General features: G+C 35.5%; 1 protein-coding gene across 18 annotated transcripts in view; it reads left to right on the top strand.

Moving 5' to 3' along the window:
• Window positions 1-17,523, top strand: part of SKAP1 (src kinase associated phosphoprotein 1) — a 299,393-nt gene that overhangs the window by 74,967 nt on the left and 206,903 nt on the right. For all 18 annotated transcript variants that reach the window (XR_004430638.1, XR_004430631.1, XR_004430629.1 and 15 more), the window contains exon 4: window positions 5,104-5,205. Coding sequence is in view for 11 of the 18 variants with exons in the window: in XM_033183335.1 (XP_033039226.1) it covers window positions 5,104-5,205 (102 nt within the window). In the remaining 7 variants the exon portion in view is untranslated. The remainder of the gene's footprint in view (window positions 1-5,103; window positions 5,206-17,523) is intronic.

The raw sequence follows: 17,523 nt of genomic DNA, 5'->3' as shown, positions 1-17,523 counted from the left end.
TTCAATAACTTAGTTGAATGGTTATAATAAGGAACAATAAGCTGCAGTTTTGCTAATCTTACTATAGTTCAGCTTTGGGAGCTGCATTACTATTAAATTGGCCCATGAAAATCTGGCAATATTAATGCTATCAAGCATGAAAACTAACTGGACTTGGATCAGGGAGCCTTATTTATAGCATTTTAGTGAGAATTTATTAGTTTAAAGAGGGAGCTGTATTTCTTACGGGATCTTAAATATTAAATAGAATAGGAAGTCATGTGTTCCCTTCCAACAACAACAATAATTTTAAATTTTTCAATTTTAAATTAATCTCAATTTCCTTATATAATCCAGAGATACTTGGTGAAGTAATAGCAAACCCTAGTGTTTTTTGTTGTTGTCATTCTTTTTTTTGAGATGGAGTTTCGCTCTTGTTGCCCAGGCTGGAGTGCAATGGCACAATTTCGGCTCACCACAACCTCTGCCTCTGAGGTTCAAGCGATTCTCCTGCCTCAGCCTCCCGAGCAGCTGGGATTACAGGCATATGCCACCACTCCCAGCTAATTTTTTGTATTTTTAGTAGAGACAGGGTTTTCCATGTTGGTCAGGCTGGTCTTAAACCCTGAACTCAGGTGATCTGCCTGCCTCGGCCTCCCAAAGTGCTAGGATTACAGGCATGAGCCACGACGCCCGGCTGCAAACCCTAGTTTTTAACCATGCCATATAAACAGTTGGTTGCAAATATGAGTAGAGTCTTTATAATATAGCTCACAATTAATTTGAAGAGAAATAAAAGTTGATGACGTAGACTAACATAAAAAATCGAGCCTTTACATATTGAATAAGCAAACTTATATGTTTTCTCTGTTATTTGTTATTTTCTCACTTTTTTAAATGCTTAAACCATTTTCTGTCTTTTTTCATTTCTTTCTCATTTATCTGGTAAAATTGTCATTATGGCCTGTTTTTGTCTCAAAATAGTACCTGCAAATTCAGGACTAAACGGATTTGCTGTGAACTAAAATAGTTACAAGGGGAACATCATCATGGTTCATTTTCCTCCCTGTTTTATTTGGAATTGAATTAGTAAATGAAAGTTTTAGCAGTTTAATTCACTTCTCCATAAAGTTTATGGAGCAGCAACAGCTGGTTGAATCTGTGGCAGAAAAAGCCAACTTCTAGTGGCCAAGCCTATTGTTTCAGAATTAAGGGGGAAAGCTCATTAACTGTTAATGAAAACACAGGGAATAAAAACAAATAGCACAGAAACCCTAGGAAATAATTACCTTACACCTGACACAAAGCTGCTTTATCTTTCTGTTCCAACCCTCAGAAATTCCCAACTTATCACTCTGTGGAGCATGAATGAAATTGAGTTTGACTCTCAGAAAAAAAGAAGAGAGAAATCATCCCGCTTATGGGCCCCTCAGCACATACTTGGTGGAGGACCTGCCATTGAATATACCAAGGAGTGTATCTAATGCCCGATTCTTATGACACTTAGGCTACAGGAGCAAATTACCTGCTAATAGCAGGTGAACCCTTGATATAGTTCCACCAGATCTTGTTTAGAAATACAAAGAGAAAGGACTGAAGGTAATGGATGTGATTAATGGAGATATGGTGTGTTAAAATATATATCTGTATAGAAATATATTGATTCTGCTGGAGTTGCAGAGGGAAAGTGTGTCTCCAGTGGCAAAGGGTCTTGCTTGTGAGAAAGCCACTCTAAGCAGATGGAGTTCTAAGCCCTAATTGTAGAGCTGCTGAGTGGAAATATCTGTCACTATAGTTTGTGATCATTTATGTCTGATCCCACTGGACTACAGTTGTGGCCATTTGGAACTGCAATTGTCAGAGCTATAGACAAATCCAGAGAACACGTACGGTTATGTTTTAAAGAAAAATGATGTTCTTAAACTTAAACAACTCCAAAATGACCACAGTAATTGCTGTTCTATAAAACTTTTCACCCATGCATCCTCAGTAGTTGTAATCATTTCAATTACACGGGAGTGTCTATTTATATGGTGCTATAGCCTTGTTTCTGTGTGTGCCCAAGGGAACTAGGTCACTTAATATGACACTAAGAACACTTATAACAACATCTCCATCATCAGGAACTAATTGCACTTGGGTGTAAAGCTTATTTCTAAATGGTCCCGCACCACAACCATTTGTACTACTGACCTAGGCTCTGTTTTGCTGCATTGAGTTGTATATCTTTGTCGGTGGGTACTTTACAGAGGAACTGTCTCGTGTTTGACACCAGGAGTGGCTGTTGAAAGCACACCTTGGGTGACTATACTCAGAAACCATAGGAATTATGTGGAAGTGACTTTTCCATCTGAAGTTAGGAAAGCAAGTGCCAAACCCAGGCAGGTGTTTTGGGTAAGACTTTAAAAACTGAGGCTGTGAAGGCAATGTGATACCCTGGATTGGATCCTAGAACAGAAAAAGGACATTAATGGAAAACTTGTGAAATCCAAATAGAGTCTGTAGTTTAGTTAATAGTAATATACCAATGTTAATTTATTGGTTTTGGCAGATAGACCTCAATTATGTAAGAAGTTGACATTGGGGGAAACTGGGTGAAGGGTGTGTAGGAACTCTGTACTATCTTTGCAACACTTACATAAATCTAAAATTATTCCAAAATAAAAAGTTCACTTAAAAAAAAAAAGCCCTTCGTGATATGCATGTTTTTTAAAAAAGCTTAGAATGCGAGCATGTACTTTTTTTCTTTTATCTTTTCTTTTTTTTTTTTTTTTTTTTTTTTTAGAGACAGGGCTCACTCTGTTGTCTAGGTTGGAGTGCAGTGGCATAGTCATGGCTCACTGCAGCTTTTACCTCCTTGGCTCAAACAATCCCCCCGTCTCAGCCTCTCAAGTAGCTGGGACCACAGGCACAAGTCACCATGCCTGGCTAATTTTTCTACTTTTTGTAGAGACAGAGTTTCATCATGTTGTCCAGGCTGGTCTCGAACTCGTAGGCTCAAGTCATCCACCTGCCTTGGCCTCCCAAAGTGCTGGGATTACAGGCGTGAGCCACTGGCTTGGCTAAGTTCTTTTTCTTTAATGGTAGATTTGCCACATTTTTGAACTAAGCAGAAAACTAGTTTATAAATAATGTTTATAAATAATGTTCAGTATATCCTACAAAAGTTAAATTTTGTTTGACAATGCCAGTACTTTTTTTTATTTTTAAGGATTTTTATTTGGCTTAAAATAAAAATTCTGTTTAAATTTGCAGCTCACTTTCAGGTTACTAGCCAGGCAGTCCATTTAGATTGTGTTGGTAATATAATTTTAGTGGACTTCCAATGATGTAAAATTCGAGCATTTTAATCCTCAGTCCAGTATTTGAGAATTTTTCTGGTTATTATGGAAATTACACAGTGATGCTGTAAGCATAGCTATAAACTTTGTATCCTGATAAGCAAACTAATAAAGGAGAGTAACTCTTCTGGCTTTGGCCAATGACTATTGTGTGAGTTTTCTACAATTTTTATTTATCTTTTCCATAATAAACTTTATAGTTTATTTCTAAAGTCCTGTATTTTTAGGTGTTCAACTCAGTTATGGACATCTACCTACCATACAGCATTTGAAGAAGAGTCTAGATATGATCATCTAATTTATGGAAAGAGAAGGCTACAGCCATTCTCTTTTTATCATTTTATAACCTCCCTAGTTTTCTAGTTTAATTGTAGGAAATAAACCTTTAAAGTGAGGCAATACAGATTCTATGTAGGTTGTTTGGTTTCACAGCTCCCTAGTTGAAATCCAAGGCCAAAACTCTACAGTATTTACTGAGATTAGCACTGGTGATTTCCTTTGGAAATTAGTATTTGAGATAATATTAAATTCAGTTGAAAATCCTATTTTCATGTTTGTGAAATGAAATAAGCAGCTGTCGGTGTCCTTTTATCAGCAGACTGTACCTCTATTTGGGGGATTTTAAGGAAAGCCATTTGCAATACAGAGCCTTTTCTTCCGGTTTCTGAATGAGCTAACATCTTCTGTCTGAACCTTTTAAAGTATCAAAATAACATCGGCCATTTCTACAGAATACAATCCAATGTATATTGAAAACACACAAAAGAGATTAGCATTAATTGCATAATTCAGTATTGTATATACATTACCTTTTATCAAAGCCATTTTACAGAACAAATATTATCTTCTTAGGGCTTTTAGAATTCCTAAGAGGTCGGTTGCCTAGGCTGTAAACTAGAATTACAAAGAAAAAAGTTTGTTAATGTTGCAGAACAAATAGGAATACACTCCAGCAAAGTCTAGGTTCTCTCTATTTTTATAATACTTCTCTTACTTTTCAGAGAAAGACTATTGACCTTGCTATATTATATCACGTATAGAAGGTTAAACCTTTGGGTCAGTCCTATTTCACTTGAAATAGAGTCATGCAGGGTAAAGGTTGTAATTATTGGAGACATAGTATATATTAATATAAATTTAATTTTTTTCTTTTTTTAGATGGAGTCTTGCTCTTGTCACCCAGGCTGGAGTGCAATGGTGCAATCTCGGCTCACTGCAACCTCCACCTCCCGGGTTCAAGCGATTCTCCTGTCCTAGCCTCCTGAGTAGCTGGGATTACGGGCGCCCACCACCACGCCCTGCTAATTTTTGAGAAAAGGAGATGGGGTTTCACCATATTGGCCAGGCTGATCTTGAACTCCTGACCTCAGGTGATCCACCTGCCTGGGCCTCCCAAAGTGCTGGGATTACAGGCGTAACCCACCATGCCTGGCTGAATATAAATTTATATAGCTATGTTTTTATTTTAAGTATGATAGATAAATTTCTTTCTGGTGGCAAGAGGTATTCCCACTCTAAGCTAACAGTTCCTAAGTTTTAGTGACACAGTTACTTGAGTGGAAAATTTTTCATCCAGGTAAGTTGGTTCTTGAACTTACTTAACTGTTTCCCATATGTTAATGGATAGTGGCCATGTTCATCATCGAGTAAAAGACAATCTCTTTTTTTTTATGATCATACATAGATCTCTTCCAGTACCATACATAGATCCTTTTATAAGGATGTATCCTTTTATAAGGATGTCTAAAAGTTGACCTTATTTTCTCTCTTTTTTGTCCCTCAGGAGGAGACCTTGGACAGGACAGCTCTGATGATAATCACAGTGGGACTCTTGGCCTGTCCCTCACATCCGATGCACACTTTTTGTCAGATTATCAGGACGAGGGTGAGTGTTATCCTTCTGGATTTTGGGTGACTACCATACTTTATTATCTTTTGTCCTGACATCTTTGCCTTTTGTCATTTTGTATCCAGCAGCCTTTGGTGGGTTTTCTTTGCTGGTAATCACTAGTTTGCAAAGAACAACTATTTGTTTCATTGTGGTGCTGATCCTCCTTGGTAATTCAATACTTCTGAAGTTAATGTATTTAGGGAGACACTAATTCCATATTGGAACAGGAAGACATCATTATTGATCTTTTTATAAAAACTGTAGCTCAAAAGCTAAGAGGGCATTTTAGGATTTCAGGGCCTAGTTTTACATTCTTTTGGATTTTTTAGCTTTACTGATTTACATGAGAATTGAAGCTTTTATTTAATGATTATTGGATTATTAGTTTTCTGTGGATCATTTGAGACCCTTGAGCTCATCATATTATATTAAGATACTATCTCACCTGTGCTTCTCACATACCCCTGACTATATTGGTGTTGCTCAAGTGGAAGGGAAAGCCACAAGAACCACAGTGTGAATCTTCCTGGAGCATCAATTTTACTTGAATATTTGGGAATGAGAGGAGTTAAATAATTCAGTTGTTAGAAACATTATTTTTATATTCAAAATTCCATAGTATGTAACAGAGTGAAATGCAAAATATATATGAATTTTTAAAATAAGACATAAAATATAAATATTTTGGCCTGATAGCTGCCAGTTTCTGGCTCAGGCCTAGATTTCCTAAGTGTGGGGATCCGCTGTGCCTCTGCCGGCATGTGGCCACCTGAGCAGAAGGTTTCATCATCACGGATGCACATGGTTTTCTTGTCAGAGTCTCTCTCATGCCTTCCCAGTAGGGTTAAAAAGGTAGAGGTGCTACTAAACTGAACATTAAATTGGAAACACATTATTCACTTAGGGATTGGGAATAAAGTTGGTAAATTTTTCCTTACTTTTCTTTGTTAGTCTGTAATCTTTCCATTTCTTTTTATTCTGATCTCAAGAGCTTATAATTTCTGTCTTACTCTCTTTTTACTTTATCCATTGATTGTTATTTCATTTAGCCCTTTTGACGATTCATGTTTTTCCCCTTTCATTGACTCGATAACCTCCACATGAGAACTGTGGGTTGAATCACACAGAAACATTTTATTTTGCTTGGGCTTTGTATAATAGCACAATTAGTAATACCTAAGTTTTAAAATGGGGTTTGTAATATAGAATCTGTGTATTGATTCAGGTATTACACTAAAAACATTGTTTGGACTAAAAGTTTAATAATTATATTGGTAGCTGATTAATAATTGCAGAAAATTAACAGTGCAAAACAGGAAGAAATCAACCTTTCATTTGTTTTTGATTAATCTAATGCTTGACAGAATTAGAACAATAGTGCCTCATTAATCCTTAGGTCATTTATTTGGTATTTCCAACTTTCCCAAACACAGCTGAGAACACAATAAGTAATCCAGAAAGGCCTCTAAGTAGAAAAGATGTGACTTATATACCTTGCTCTTTGAAGAACCTCTGAGGCCCTTTGCTGAGGAATCTTCTTACACATTTCTAACCAATACAGTGTTTTGGTTTCTCAGCCCACAGTAGAGCTTCAAATTAGAAGAAGGGGTACTATAAAGGCATCAATTAACAAATAAGATTAAGGTAAGAAACAGAAGAACAAAACTTTATATAGATAACAAAATCTATAAAGAAAATTTATATAAGAATAATTTTTTTAAAATAGCAGTTTGGGGTCATTTTCTATGATATAGAAAAAGTGCATGCTCACCCAAGTGCTCAGTACCTTAATAAATTAAAACTTTTTTAGCTAGCATTTATTGAGCACTTACTATTTGCCTCGCATCTTCTGTATGGTAAGCACTCTGCATATGTCGTCATTTGATCCTCAAGACTGCCCTAAAATGTAGTTATTAGGATTATGCTTATTTTACAGACAAGGAGACAGACTCAAGGAAGTTAACTTATCTAAAATCACACAGCTAGTAAGCAGTAGTGTCAGAATTTCTGCCTACATAGTCTGGTACTAAAACTTCTGCTCTTAACCACTCTACTGTCCTTACCACTATCCTTATCTGAGATATCCAAAAACATAGATTCATACTCCAAACATTTTGGCTGAGATCATACAGTTACAAATACTATGCTTAAAAATATTTTCATTAAAATAGTTGAAATTTAGGAAAAACATTTGCGTTGAAAGAGGTAAATCTGGAAAACTCCAAAGTGGAAAACTTTGTTCCATAACAGTTCCTCACAAGAGAGGAGTTAATTATATTAGTAATATTAAATTCTTAATAAATCTTTGTTTTTAGTTTTGTGCATGAAATTAAAAGAATTCCCAAAGTGACATAGTCAATGGTAGAGGTAGGAATAGACCTATTTATGTGTTAAAAACTTGATTGTAAGATGATGTGATACTGTTTAAATATGAGTTTCTGCAAAGCGTTGAATCTAGTAGTGCCTGAGTGCCTAATGCACAACAGACACAATAAATGTTCATTTTCATCCCCTGAAAATTAAAGATACATATATTTCCCGTGAAATTAAAGAGAAAGTTATAAAGGTGTCAAAAATTTGAGCAATGTCTATATCCTATTTAATTAGATTTTACCATGATAGAGAATGGTAACACTTGATATGCTACTTACTGATTTTTTAAAACAAATATTTATTTAAAGATTCCTAGATAGCACCAAGACACTGTGTTAAGCTGCAGGTGAAAAATGCAGTGAGAAAGCAGATACAGTCCCTGCCCTCATGGAGCTTACTATCTCATTGGGAAAACTATTAATAAGTAGACAAACAAATATAAAGTTAGTGTCTTTATAGATAGCTAAGTCAATTATTTATGAAGAAAAGATATTCGTCTTTATTTTTTATTTTTATTATTATTTTTTGAGACAGAGTTTTGCTCTGTCACCCAGGTTAGAGTGCAGTGGCAGGATCTCGGCTCACTGCAAGCTCCACCTCCCGGGTTCATGCCATTCTCCTGCCTCAGCCTCCTAAGTAGCTGGGACTACAGGCGTCCACCACCACGCCCAGCTAATTTTTTTGTATTTTTAGTAGAGACGGGGTTTCACCGTGTTAGCCAGGATGGTCTCGATCTCCTGACCTCGTGATCCACCCTCCTTGGCCTCCCAGGTATTCCTCTTTAACATTCTTTGTAATGACAGTTATTTTAGCCTTTTGGAATTTTATCTTCATTAGAAAATGTGAAAATATTTCAGATATTTTGTCTTCACTGTCAGCTAGAATAGTATCCTAGACTTGCCATTATAAAAGAATACACAGTCTGGCCCATCCACCCATAACTTTAGTGATGAGGGGCAATAACCATGGTACGTATTGTGTTTAGGTCATGACTTTGTGAAAACTACAAAGAGTTCTAGAAGAATGTAGAAACCTGGCCAGGTACAGCAAAAAATGAAAACCAAGGTTACAGGCTAACCCATGCATAAAAATGAGAACATGTTGCCACCTAATTACAATTCTTTCTCCTTTTCCTTTGTAAATGCTCACAATTTGAAGGCAGAGAGAGACACCCACAAGAGCACAGCCCCACCATCGGGAACAAAAACTTGCTAACGAGTAATAACATTTAGATTTCTAAACTGAAAGCATAGTTTTTACCATATGGAAGGAAAAAAATATAGTAGGAAACATTGACCACAGTACTTAGTACAAGAGCCAGGCAGCTACAAAGCTTGCGATCTGATTGTCTTCAGTGTCCAAAATACACAGTGGATTTTAATGTATTTATAAACTTACTTTGTTAGTATAATGAAGAATCACTGTGTACATACATTATTTTAAAAAGTGGATTGGGGAAAGTGATCATTCTATAAGCAGGGTATAGTGACTCCTTCTGGAAGAAAGAGAAAAAATAAAATTATTTTAGAAGAAACCTAAAATCTATGATAATATATATTTGTTATATATGATTACATTCTAATTAATGGGGTGAATGGATATTGAACAATTAAATCTGGATAGAAGTGAGAATATTTTAGAGCTTCTTTGTGCATCAGGATGTTGAATGTTAAAGATTCTTATTCTTCAGCCAAATGAGAAACAACTGGAAAAGGAAAGACCTGTAACTATCATTGGAAGAGTAGTAATGAATAACTGAAGAGCCTGTTGTTGATTGATTTTATTATATACTTGTTGATTTAAAAGAAATTGCAAGGCCGGGCGCGGTGGCTCAAGCCTGTAATCCCAGCACTTTGGGAGGCCGAGGCGGGCGGATCACGAGGTCAGAAGATGGAGACCATCCTGGCTAACATGGTGAAACCCCGTCTCTACTAAAAAATACAAAAAACTAGCCGGGCGAGGTGGCGGGTGCCTGTAGTCCCAGCTACTCGGGAGGCTGAGGCAGGAGAATGGCGTAAACCCGGGAGGCGGAGCTTGCAGTGAGCTGAGATCCGGCCACTGCACTCCAGCCCGGGCCACAGAGCGAGACTCCGTCTCAAAAAAAAAAAAAAAAAGAAATTGCAAACATGTTAAAGTACCAATAGTAGCTATTTTCAACTGCATGCCATTTCTGAAAAGTACATTTAAAAATATAGAGAATATTCTGGAAATAAAAATAACCAATTTTTTACAGTGCTATTTTTAGCAGTTTTAAGACATTTCTCTGTTTTCATTTTAGTTCTAAAATACAAGTGAATTTGGATTTAAGATTATGACTAATAATAGACTAGCTTTTGTTGATAATTGTGGGTTTTATTTTTATAATAGTGGGGAGAAAGCATTAGATATAAATGTATTTTGAACAAAACTATTTTAGTATTCTGAAATTAAAATGAAGGTTTAATTTATTGATTATATTATTGTAGCTGGAGTTCAAGTTTGTCTTAAATTTCATGGTGCCAAAGTTAGTATCATGAAATCTGGGAGTTGGAAGGGATGATAAAGTCATCTAGTAATAGGAACCATTTATTGAGTGTTTACTATGCTTTACTAAGTGCTTTCCATGGGTTATCTCATTTAATTCTCAATCCGGCTCAAAGAGGAAGACATTATTACCCATTTTACAGGTAAAGTAATCAGGCTTAGAGGAATTAATTGACTTAACCAAGGATGACACATCTAACCCATATGAGGGACTAGAGTTCCAACAGATTTCAAAGCCGTTGTTTTTGAAGAGTTCTGCTGAGGTAGATGTTTGTCCTCTGTAGACATCTACTCTTACGAACTTTCCAACTCATTTTCCTTATTGCTTTTTTCACTGAATATAATGTTGATTTTTAAAATAAATGTATTCACAGCTAAAAATTATCCTCTAAATGCTTTTACTGTATCCCACAAAACTTCATTCATAATTATTCTAAGTGTTTTATCATTTCCTTTATGATATCCTTTTTAACTTATGTGTTATTTAGAAGCATTTTTTGTGTTTTTGTTCTATTTTTATTTTAGTTTGTTTTGTTGTAGTTTCAAGAATTTTAAAACCTACTCTTTTATTAGTGACTTCTGATTTTATTACATTATAATCTAAGAGCACAGTGTATATCATTTTGATTCTTTGGACTTTGTTGAGACTTCCTTTGTAGCTGTAATGATCAGGTTTTGCTTATGTGCTATGTGTGCTCTGGAAATATTTATTGATTTCACTCGTATTCTTTTTATTTTTATAAATAATACTCTTTAAGTATTTTATATTCCTAGATTTTCTTTTCTCTCCTGAGAGGACTTTGTAAAATCTCCAATTACAATTGTAGATGTATTCGTTTTTTTCCATGTTTTGTTTTGTTTCCAGGGTCATATTATTAGGTACTTATAAAGAGCTCTAATTGATTAAAAAGACCCCCCTCTTAATGAACTGAAATCCTATTCCTAGAACTTCCACTAATTTAGTTTTGCCTCTAAACCTATGAGAGCACCCCCAATAGACTTTATTTTATTTATTTATTTGTTTATTTATTTATTTGAGACGGAGTCTAGCTCTGTTGCCCAGGCTGGAGTGCAGTGGCATGACCTTGGCTTACTGCAATCTCCACCTCCTGGGTTCAAGTGATTCTCCTGCCTCAGCCTCCTAAGTAGCTGGGACTACAGGTGCCCACCACCACGCCCAGCTAATTTTTTGCTTTTTTTTTTTTTTTTTTGAGATGGAGTCTCACTGTGTCACCCAGGCTAGAGTGTAGTGGCATGATCTTGGCCCACTGCAACCTCCATCTCCCAGATTCAAGTGATTCTCTTGCCTCAGCCTCCTGAGTAGCTGGGATTACAGGCACCCACCACATGCCTGGCTAATTTTTGTATTTTTAGTAAAGACAGGGTTTCACCATGTTGGTCAGGCTGGTCTTGAACTCCTGACCTCGTGATCCACCCACCTTGGCCTCCCAAAGTGCAAGGATTACAGGCATGGGCCACCGCGCCCAGCCACTGATAGACTTTATATTCAGTAAGTATAAAAAATGTTTGTAAGCCAGTTTGAGATCCCTATTGTTGTGAGTCGGGGTAAGGCCTGATTTTAGTGCATAAATTATATTGTTTCACAGAGTAAATAACCTGAGCTTCTTACAGTGTTTACTGAGGTATGTGAATTAATGATGCAGGGATTAGAGGTAAATGACTTCATTGATCAGGATAAATCTTAGATGGAATCTTGCTGGCAACTTTGGAGTAAAGTGTGCGTAATTTAGGGCTGCTTTACTTGGAGTGTTAGAAACCTATGTAGGTTCAGTCACTGGGTACCCTAGCACCAATAATACATAGTATTCTAGCACCAATAGGACCCTAGTAGATTGAAAAAATTAATGACTTAAAAACAGCAAGCCATTTGCTTCCTTCTCACTGATGGGATTCGGCTTGTTAACTTTCTTCGTGTGTATTTTTTTAAAACTATGTAAGCTATGCGAACATATTTGGAGTTTTTAGTTCCTTTTTATTCTATGATATGAAGATAATGAAAATGATTCAATATAGTCTCTTTCCATAAATAAGTCTGTAAATAAACATATGTGCATACATACATATATTCAAGCAAGCATTTTTCTCATTTTCTTTTTATTCTTCAGACAACTGCTTTGATCTTTGTTGTTAGCTAGAAGGTATATTTTTCTTTAATAAAGGCACATAGCTCCTGTCAAAGCTAATGGAAGTTATGTATGTGTGTTTAGAGGCGCATACTGTGGAAGAACATAAAAACTTATATCCATGTTTGTGTTTTTGGAGCAAAGAATGAATTCAATGGTAGAACACACACTTTCATGAACCTGGCGGATTTCTGAACAAGTTTGTGTTGGCTTTAGGTGAGTCCATCAGATTTCAGATCATTGGGAGAAATTAAGGACTCGGTGTTGAGTTTACTGTGATAAGGGTAAGTAAACTGTCACTCAGGATCACAGTGGCTTCCTTCATGAAGATAAATGTCTTATTAGATCTAAGACATCATGTCGTTTATATAGTCTGGTATAAATCACAGATGAAGATGACAAACTGGGCTTCCAAGTTGACAGTAATTTATATTACTTAAACAAATGGTTACCAAGGATTATACATGTTTTTGTGAAGAATTAAAAAACAATAACAATTATCTGTCTATGAATGACCCGTTTTTCATTTTCAGCCCAGCATGTTGGGCTGTTGTTGTGTGTTTAAACTCTGACTTTTCATCCAGTACCCAGTAAAGTGCTCTCGTGTGTGTTGATAGCTGGACATCTTCCATAATGCTTCTTTCACTAAAACAAACTCCTTGCGAATTTAACCCATATATTTGGGTTAAATTCTATGTAAAATCATGGAATTTAAGAGCTGGAAGAGACTTGGCAATCACCTAATCTAGTCTCTGTTTTAACAAAGAGAAAACTAAATTTTAAAGATGCTAAGTCGTCAGGCGTGGTGGCTCACGCCTGTAATCGCAGAACTTTGAGAGGCCAAGGTGAGTGGATCACTTGAGGTCAGGAGTTTGAGACCAGCCTGGCCAACATGATGAAACTCCATCTCTACTAAAAATATTAAAAAATCAGCTTGGCGTGGTGGCAGGTGCCTGTAATCCCAGCTACTAGGGAGGCTGAGGCAGGAAAATTGCTTGAACCTGGGAGGCAGAAGTTGCAATGAGCCAAGATTGCACCACTGCACTCCAGCCTGGGCAACAAGAGTGAAACTCCATCTGAAAAGAGAGAGAGAGAGAGAGAGAAACCAAGTGAAGAAAGAAGGAAGGAAGGAAGGGAGGAAGAAAGGAAGGAAGGAAGGAAGATATTAAGTGTCTCCATCCTACAACCAGCAAGTGATAGAGCCAGTATCATACCCAAGACCACCTCTCTGAGAGTGACCTCTCCTGGCTTACACTGCATGCATTCCCTCACCTGCATGATCTCAGTATGCTTTTCAATGCTGCCTCCACAGAGCTTTGTAGAAGGCCTGATCCTGGCTCCTAGGTGATTTCTTGCAAGTTTCAGTCAAGTTCCTCAGACACATGTGTCTCTCTTGCCTATATACATTCTTACTATTTTCCTAGGATGATTTGGGAGTGGTATAGTTTATAAAGAATTTCAAAAAGGCTCCATAAATGCCAACAATTATAGTTATGAATAACACGCATTAAGCTCCTGAATTGATTTGACATAAAACTAATTAATTATCTTTTTTGGCCTTTTTGTCCATGTTATAGATTTTAATATACTACTAATGAAGAGTTAGTTATTGAATACCAATATTGAATGTCCTTATTCAATCATGAGTTTGGATGCTGTGTAGAGGATACAAAAAAGGAATAATATGTGATTCCTTAGTGAGCAAATAATCTAGTTGAAGAGAGACGATTCGGGTACCTTCACAACTAAGCATATGGTACATAATCCAGTGTTGATGACTGGGGACAGAGTTTGCAGAAAAACCTAATTGGTTGGACTTGCAGTAGTTTGGAAGAAAGTTAAAATAATATTTGACCCAGGTTTTTGCCAAAGTGTTTTTAGAAATCTTTCCAGAGCGGAGTATGAGCAAAAGTCCATTCTTTGAAAGGTCAAACATTTATTGAGTTTCTACTCAGTAAATGGCAAAATAACAGTGACCATTTTTAAGTGCAAATAGTTGATTTTTAATAGTGACTTGACAGAAGAGAGTAAGCTTTTTCATCATGCCTTGAATATTCTTTGTTTCTCTCCAAATTCTAAACTAGTTAACAAATTTAATGGTAATGTGAAAGTTCTAGTATATGATTATCAAAGATCTTTTATATATCTGATTGATATAGAAATCAGTCAGAGGTGGAGAGGGATTATATATCTTTGGATGCTGTTGATTAGAAAATCTTGTACAACATATTTTGTTACCTTGTTCTTAGAATCTGTACTGCATTATAATAAATGTAGCATCTGCTTTATAGATGAACATTGAATGACCCCAAGTTTGGCTATCTTTCCTAAGACAATCAACACTAAAGTTCTACAGGTCTGAATTCTGAGGTATAATTTTAACCACCAGACTGTCCTTCCTCAAGCTCCAAAGTCACTGACCATTTTTACCTCAAAATCTCATATTCACTTTAATCAGAAAGAATTTCATTTAAGCATAAAATAACTCTTTTGGGCCAAGTATGTTTGTGTTTATACTTAATATATATATTCAACTCTTCCTGCTTTGATCGTTTTTGTTTTTCTACTAGTCATAATTTCTTTTGGTCTAACAAAGAAGTCTGACTTTTCAAGTAAAAAAGAAATGTTAATAACACTGTTTAATACAATGCTGAACCACGTCTTAATCTGGAATATTATGGTGTACTAGGGAAAGATTGTTGAATTCACAAACTATATTACACTTCTGCTCTAGGCTGCCTTTCTAACTTTGAGTGACAGCCTTTTTTATGTTGGGCCCTAAGTAGCTTAAGTCCGGGTACACTGGTCTAGCAGGAAAGAAAGATTATACGGAATGGATTCTCTGGCTTGTAAAAGATTGGGATTTAGAGGGGAATTGTTCCTTTATGGGAAGTTTTCACTTATAGAAGCCTTTTCCAATTTGCTGACCCATTTTGTTAAAATATAGCTTATATGGTATAGTATATTTTCACAGAATACTCTGAAAGATAGACATTGTTGTCTTGGTTAATTTTATTATTATGTTGTCTCATTATAATACCCCAGATTTTATTTTAATCAATAAAACATAGGGTTAACTAGAATTACTAGCTCTTCTCTCTACAAGTGATCATTATCATCAGTGAAAGACATTTGTGAATGCCCAAGAATATAGTTGAACCTAGAGATTGTCAGAGCTTAGGGAAAAAAATTACTTTGAGTTATCTAATCTAGCCCTTCTAATGAATTCACATCATTCTTACTAATATCTCATTTAATTAATTATCAAATATAGTTATTATGCTTTGGGTCCTCCCTTTGCTGGACATCTTTCCTGCCCAACTATTATTCCTAATTTATTCTTCATGTCTAACCTAAACTTTTCCTTCCTTAGTTTCAGGCCATTGCTCTTTTCTATACCATCTTCTGAGACTGAATAATTCCCCTAATTCATTTATATTGTTACCTTTAGAAAGTATTAAAGACGGAACATTTATCCCCAGAGTCTTCACTTTTCCAAACTACATAAATTTCAGTTCTCTTAATCCTTACCTCACTCTGCCCCTGTCATACTTCCAGTGCTTAGGTATTTTATCACACTGCTTGATATTTTCCATTCCAAGGGGATCACCTAACGAAGAGAGCTGCCCTATGGGGAGGGGAGTGCTCAAGAGTAAAATCTCATATAAACCACTAGAAGATGCCTAAGTGTTTATTTGATGATGGTATTGGTGATCATCTGAAGAGCACACCAGTGTAGTGCTTGCTTTGGCATATGTTGGGATATATGTGTATTTTAATGCTTTAATGTATTATGGCCTGTTGTAATTGAATGTCTATAAAGTAGCAGTTAAGAGGGTTTTATAGACCTTGGAAGAGATCAGAATTCTCTAGCTCCCTCTCGTGGTAAAAGGAAATACTACTTTTGGGCTTTTCTGGATTTTTGTTTTGTTTTGCTTTAGTGAAGAGGAAAGCTAAGATATGTAAGTTCTCAACGTGTGAGCTTACGTAGTGAATTCAAAAATTAAAACTGTTATATGTGTGTGTGCGTACACATACACATACTCAGATATGAGAAATTCCTGTTCCTAATTCCTTAAAACCTCAAAAATAATTACTTTCTTACAATCATTTCATATATTCTTATTATTACACAAGTTAAAGGGAGGATAAATAAAACTATAATCTTGAAGGTTTGTATTCCTAAACAGATAAAGGAAGTGGGTTCAATATGAATTTTAAACCAAATTTACATGTATTTTTTTCCTTTGCCAATTACAAATGGATGTGGTTAGCATTTCTAACGTATTTAATCAGATCTTCTGTGTTTCCTACAACATATTAATTTTACAGCTTATTATTGTAGCATTCCTTCTATGGTAGACACATTTCAGATATCGAAGTTCTAAGTAAGTGGCAAATAGCTGAAGAAGACACTGAACTGGTGTGTAAATGTCTTCATGTGAATTGCCTATGGAATAAATTTTTACAGGTAGCAAAAAATTATGTTTGTTTTCTAGAAGACTACTAAAAGTAACCCTTCTGCCTTGAAATAGTTGATCTCTAGACAAGAATCAATGAAAAGTTGCTATTAATATGTCTTAGATGGCAATGCAGAAAGTGATTAAAATTAGACACTATCCCTAAGTTTGTTTCATTTTGTTTTAGGCTATTCAGAAACTTGAGTAATGGTTAAGGTAGACTGTTTTATGCTCAAATCACATTCTGATGAAAATATGGGGTCCTATTTAGTTATTCTGGGAACTCTAGGAATAAATTTGAGACCATGCTTTTTAATATTAAATATTAAATATTTTTTAATATTTTCCCCAAAAGGGAGTACTGAATATTATACTAATTGAGGAATTGTAAGAGAAGAATGATATAGACATACCACAACAAAATGAAAACAGGTCGGTCACAGGTGAAATAAGTGAGAATATACAATAACCAAATATCAGTTAGGAAGCTCGTAATTTTGACTAATTTTTCTTCTTTCTCCCCTACTTTAAGAGATTATAATTATTTTTAAAAAATAAGGAAATCAATTTACTTTTATTAAACTATGTGCTTCTCCGTTAAGATATGTGAATACGATTTTAATCTTAGCTATTTATTAATATTAATTTTTAGTATTGACATTCCTATGAGCACCTTGAAGAAAAAATTTAACCAACCTACAGATCAAACCTCTTAATAGCAAAACATTTATGGATCTACATAGGAATGATATAATTTGTATGCATTTTTTAAAAATAATAATTTGATATAACATTTTTTAGATTTAACTACA

The sequence above is a fragment of the Trachypithecus francoisi genome, unplaced genomic scaffold (assembly GCF_009764315.1).
Source record: "Trachypithecus francoisi isolate TF-2019V2 unplaced genomic scaffold, Tfra_2.0 Lachesis_group20, whole genome shotgun sequence".
NCBI classification, from domain to species: Eukaryota; Metazoa; Chordata; class Mammalia; order Primates; family Cercopithecidae; genus Trachypithecus; species Trachypithecus francoisi.
This window is presented reverse-complemented; position numbering and strand designations above follow the sequence as displayed.